The 5,812-nt window shown below is 41.9% G+C and overlaps 1 protein-coding gene across 1 annotated transcript; it reads right to left on the minus strand.

Annotated features, from left to right (window-relative positions):
* Window positions 1-4,564: 4,564 nt before the first annotated feature.
* LOC124663868 (membrane protein PM19L-like) lies at window positions 4,565-5,440 on the minus strand. The gene is made up of 4 exons (XM_047201518.1): window positions 5,229-5,440; window positions 4,907-5,126; window positions 4,773-4,818; window positions 4,565-4,684 (listed from the first exon to the last, which is right to left on the minus strand). The coding sequence occupies exons 1-4, from the start codon at window positions 5,350-5,352 to the stop codon at window positions 4,565-4,567; spliced, it is 510 nt and encodes a 169-aa protein (XP_047057474.1). The 5' UTR covers window positions 5,353-5,440.
* Window positions 5,441-5,812: the final 372 nt, after the last annotated feature.

Raw genomic sequence — 5,812 nt, forward strand, 5'->3', positions numbered from 1 at the left:
GAACCCATATCGTCGGGTTAGGCCCATAGGCGACGAAAAATACCCCTTAGCGGACGATTTTGAGACGTTGTCTATCAGAACTTTTCTTGTAGTGATAGTGGTTAGTATCATGAATTAGTATTATAGTCATGCTATATTTATTGTTTTTTTAGAATCTCAATGCAAATTTGTGCACAAGATTTGTTTGGCATTAACTTTTCTCGTGACATGCGCTATGATACAGTATCTACCTATGTTAATCTAATCTCCTCTCTCCTCCTTAATTAGCTGCCACATCAGCATTTTTGTGGGACCAATATGTATGATACTAGCTATGATACTAGCAATATGCATGTAGTGTATGATACTCCCATTGTGACTAGTAACATGTCATGTTACTAGTCTAGGTTACTACCTTCATAGTGGGTAGTAACTTATATGTGGTGTCATGCATTGTATCATTTATTATGTTGTAGACTCATCTTGCCTTGAGATATGTGATATTATGGTAACATAGCTAGTTATCACCTCACTCTCTTTCTTCATTTATTAGCATACCATGTCACCAAAATGACTTGAGATATGTGATGTTACTAGCTATGTTACCCCCACTATGAGACTACTCATAGTGGGAGTAACTTCACTAGTAACTAAGTGTCCAACTCAGCAAATTTGCTTATGTGGCAGTGAGTTAATGAGGAGAGAGGAGGATGGAGTAACATAGCTAGTTACTGTAACATCACACTTCTCAAGATACAATGAGTCTATAAGCTAATTAATGATGACATATATGATAGTACTACTTTGATGTTACTAATCACTATGAAGGTAGTAACATAGAGTAGTAACATGTGCATGTTACTACTCTATGTTACTCCCTCCGGTCCTTTTTAATTGACTCAAATTTAGTATAAAGTTGTACTAAATCCGAGTCAATTAAAAGAGACCGGAGGGAGTACTTCCCACTATGACTAGTCGAGCAGTCTTATGCAAAAACTAGATCTAGCACGTGCTCCTAGGCAAGTTGTGTGAATGAAAGGTGGATAATCCGTTAAGAAAGTAGTACTTTTTAAAGATAACTATTATACTTGTTGGCTACATATTGACTATAAATAACATGGTATTTTGTTTATAGCCAACAATTTGATGTACTATTAGAGTTGCTTTTAGAGTGTGTATTTCTAGGTTTTCAGCGGGTGCCGATAGTAGTGTTCAAGCAAAAAAAAAAAAAAAAGCTGTTTGGTGAGTCTGGGCAGCTAATACGCCCGACAGGCCGACACTTACGGTACAAGGGTTTTACTACGTAGGCACGGGTGCTGGTTATTGCTAGAGTTTCGTTATTGCTATGGCGCGTGGGGTAGCCACTGGCCAAAGTTGTGTTCAAGGCCGGGCCTGCACATCGCTGTGCTGGTCCATGCATATCGCACGCAGCGATGGATCGGAACATGCTAGTAGGTAGCTTCTGCCTGAGGCAACAGTCACCCGCGCGCCTGGTCCAACTCATGGTCCCACTGGGTTACACTTACACTGATGTGCTATTTTCACTGTTGATGTGCAGTGTATTCCTTGCAAATATCGTGATTGGAACTGACACGAGGCCACGTTGATTGAGCACGTACTCCCTGGCAATCGATGCTCAATAGCTCACTCACCGGTAGTAAACAGTCCGGCTTTTCACAGTGTACACACATACAAGGTGATGTAAAATACGGCACCTAGCACCACTAAGTTTTTTTGGACACTTCAACTCGAATTCAACGACTCAAACTTTAATTTCAGCCCTTCTAATTCATTTCAACGGTTCGATACACTCAAGACCTATTTCGACGACACATAGAACCTAAACTTCAGAACTTTTTAGTTCAATTAACCCAATAACTCCGATCTAAACTTGAGAGTACCCTAGCTAAACTTCGAAAGACACATATCTAGAGATCACCCCAGTCGTCGTCTCGGAGGAGGTGCCTAGGGCATTCCAGTAATCCAAGTCCAACTCGGAGGAGAAGTCAGACGATACGATGACGATGGAGGGGCCAGCCTCTGACCACGTAGCAACCTTCTTCTTGGTGGATTTTTTCGCCCCGTAATACTCCACCTCGAGCCGCATGAGCCTTGGGTGCTCATGGTGAAACTTCTCCATGGCCACCTAGTCGAACTGGTGAACCCTAATCAGCAAAAACAAAGCGCACGTGGGGTAATTTTTTTATTTATTTATATCACCTAGCCTAAAATATGCATCATTTACGCTGAAAATATACATCATCTATATTGGAAACTCTTCATTTCCCTAATATGATGTAAATGAGTTTTATATCACAATGCGAACTATAAGTTAACTGTTATAGATAGCTCTTGCTACTAGCTAACTAGCACTTGACAGCAGCATGTGCCGGGTTCAACGCTGGATCGTATTCATGTCGATCGTTTCCCCAACACCAAATCGCTTCCGAGTTGACACCAATCAATTCAAAAAAAAAGTTGTCGTGTCGTGTCACACATGTCGTCGCGGATGACTGCTCTCCCAACCATAGGCACGCTCGAGCTCGATGAATCAGCTAGCTAACCGATGGTATGTGTTGAGACGAAGGAAGAATATCTATCTATTATATACTAAAAGCAAAATAAGGGTGTTTTTCAAGGCATCTGGTTAGTCCACATATGCTTAAAATATTTAAACCGGTGATATTTATTTGAACGTATGAGATTAAAAGCAAAAAGTGTTACGTACAATATTGTATGTGCACAGAAGAGAATTTATGGCACGTAATGGCATAGACGTTCTATAGAAATAAGAAAATCCATAACATACCGGCCGGCAGATCGGTTTCTCCCGATCGGTTCCTTGCCAGATTTTGGTAATGCAATTGAATGGTTTCCTGGTCACGTACGACACAGAACAATCCAGATACATGCAATTAAAAAAATTCAATGGCACATAGGGACGGCCCAGCTGCATCTACAAAATTTGGTTACTCACGTTTTGCACAAGATCTGGAAAGAAAATCATTGCATAGTAAAAAGGAAACTCCATTCATCTAAAAAAAAAGTAAAAAGGAAACTCCAACACGTTCCGAATCTAAATTGCAAGAATTGTTCTAAACGCTAATTAAGTACATAACTCCAGCATATTCCTTGCCAAATCCACGACACGGACAAATGGAAAATAAAGTTTCGCCTGTATGGCATTAGCTCCACTCGACAGAAACAGATTTTTTTCCAAAAATCTAAGAAACAAACTACAAAAATCAAAAATCATCTACAGCCGCTTCCAATTTTGAGCGACACGTGGTTTTGATTTCCTCTGTCTCTTCCTACACGCGTGTACGGATCTTTGAAATATCGGCCTAGATTAGTGGAACATATTTTGTCTCTACGTTTATTTACATTAGATTCAGCCTTGCTATCTCCATCGGTCCTTATAGGTACATGCTAGCTTCACCCATAAAAAAGCTAGCTAGGTTGAACGTGATGAAAAATGTATGATACGATCTCAAATATAAATTAATGCATAAATCCTATGAAGTTGAGTATGCTTTATACCTATATGTATCCATGAATGAGTATACAAAATATAGTCGCGAGAAAAACATTTTTTAGTTTAGTACAAAACATGCAAAGGGATACCGTTGTTTCTAAAATATTTTGCCGTGCTACCACTATACCCAAATGATCTTAACAGATCAATTTCTGTATGTGAGTCTCGACTCGGACCGACACTTTCCTATTTTTCGATGAAAAGTTCTATCTTGGAGGGGTTCCTAAATTTTCTAAAAATGTAATCATCGGTATATTAATTGGCTATCAATATAATGAAAACTATAAATTAAGCTTAAGTTAATTTGTACTTCAATTTGTGTTTATTAACTTTAATTTAAGATAAATATTCACAAAACAATGCACCAATTACCAATTGGGACATGAAGAAAGCGTTCATATTTAGAATATACCATATATTTTTAGAAGATTGTCTTGCATTTTAAACGGGTATATAGATGATACAAATAAATTCCACACGAAGAAATAACATTTCTCATTACTTAGTACATATTAACAAACAATAAGTTATTTTCTATTAATTGAATCATGAATAAGTTATTTTTCTTTTCTATTCAGAAAATCATTACACATCAAAGATGATACACATAACATATAGACTTATTTTCACGCAAACACTACAATGATGCCCTCGCATTTGCGAGGGCCATCTTGCTAGTTTTGAACTAAAACCATAACAAAAGTTGTGGAGCGGAGGTGGAGTGGAGGGGGTAATAAAAAGAAAACGAGCATGATCAAGAAAAAGAGAAAGTAAAAGTTATATTATTTGCTTCTGATCTCAGTCAGCATAGAAATAGAGAGCACATGTGACCTTTCAAGATGCTTGAATTCACCATCAATCAATAAGCCCGAAGGCCAAATGAATGCAGAAACGTGCAGATGAACGGAAACGCAAGCCCTCCATTTTCCTCGATCCCACTCAAACAATCATCTCACCAAACGAAAAGCAAGACCACAACAAGTACACGTACATTCTCCGGCGCCTCTGTTTTTTGCACATTTTTCTATCCGTGCATAACCTCCTGCCCGATCAGCGGCCCAGGGTGTTGTGCCATTCAACCGGGACGGGCCCGTGGCTGGCCATCTTGATCGCGAGCACGTAGAAGAGGTGCGTCACCGAGAGGACGATGGTGAACGCCTCCATGGTCCCCTGCCAATTAGCCCCCGCAAAGTTTCAGTCAGCACACAGGCCATGTCTGACGAAAGTTCAGAGAACAAAAACGAATAGGAAATCTTACCAGCTTCGCATTTCTTCGGTCAAAAGAGATCTCCTGACAAGCCAGCCTGCAACGATAAAGATTCACCGTTAGTATCAGAGCGGAAGGATTGATTTGCTACGGGCGAGAGAGATGATGTTCGATCAGGTGCGTACCCCATGGCGAGGACGGTGAGCGCCCACGCGATCAGGCCGAGCGACGCCGCGGGCTGCTGGCTGCGGTAGCTCCAGAACCGAATGTGCGTGAAGCCCACGATGCAGGACGCCGCCCCGACGACGCCGGCCAGCAGCGCGAACACCACGAAGAAGCCGGTGGCGAAGTTGCCGATGGGGAAGAAGATCGGGTGGAAGTGAGCCGGGAGGCGCAGCTTGGGGCCTGTGCAGGAAACAAAAGAATTACTCAGTACCATGCGGAGACAGGACCGTCCGTTCTTCATTTATGTTCCAGCCTGAGCGTTTGGACGAACAGTACAAGTACCTATGATGAAGCCCTGGTTGATGGCGAAGTTGACCGCCCATCCGCCGATGATGGCGATGATCGTGTACATGCTGAAGTTGAGCAGCAGCAGGAACAGGGCGACGGGCTTGACGATATCGGCCATTTTCTTTCCCTGAATGTACTTTGGTAGAAGACCGCCGCGGTTATATGAGACCTCTCTGACGGCCTGACGATCGAGGCAGTAAAGAGTGGAATACCTGACGCTTTCAGAAAACTGGACTGGATTGCAGTTTATATACATGGATACATAGGGGGCACGGGCGGTGCATGCGGCTCCGATTTGTTCCTTGCTTGCCGCCCTCGCAGAAGGAAGAACAGCTTAAAGAGCGGGACTTGCAGACCAAGGAAAGGAGCCGACCTTCCGAGCATTTCCTGCTGCACCTCGCCCTACGGTTAGGTATTGTGTACACCTTACGCTACTTCGTCAATCTCAGTGTTTACTTTCGAGTGATTCGTTTCCTTCGTACCGGGTAACTGGAAGAAAACCTGATCGATGATCGATCGATGCAGCGATGATTGCAGAACTGGATGTTTTATTTTCTTCTAAAAGACATGAAGAATTG

The sequence above is a fragment of the Lolium rigidum genome, chromosome 6 (genome assembly GCF_022539505.1).
Source record: "Lolium rigidum isolate FL_2022 chromosome 6, APGP_CSIRO_Lrig_0.1, whole genome shotgun sequence".
NCBI lineage: Eukaryota > Viridiplantae > Streptophyta > Magnoliopsida > Poales > Poaceae > Lolium > Lolium rigidum.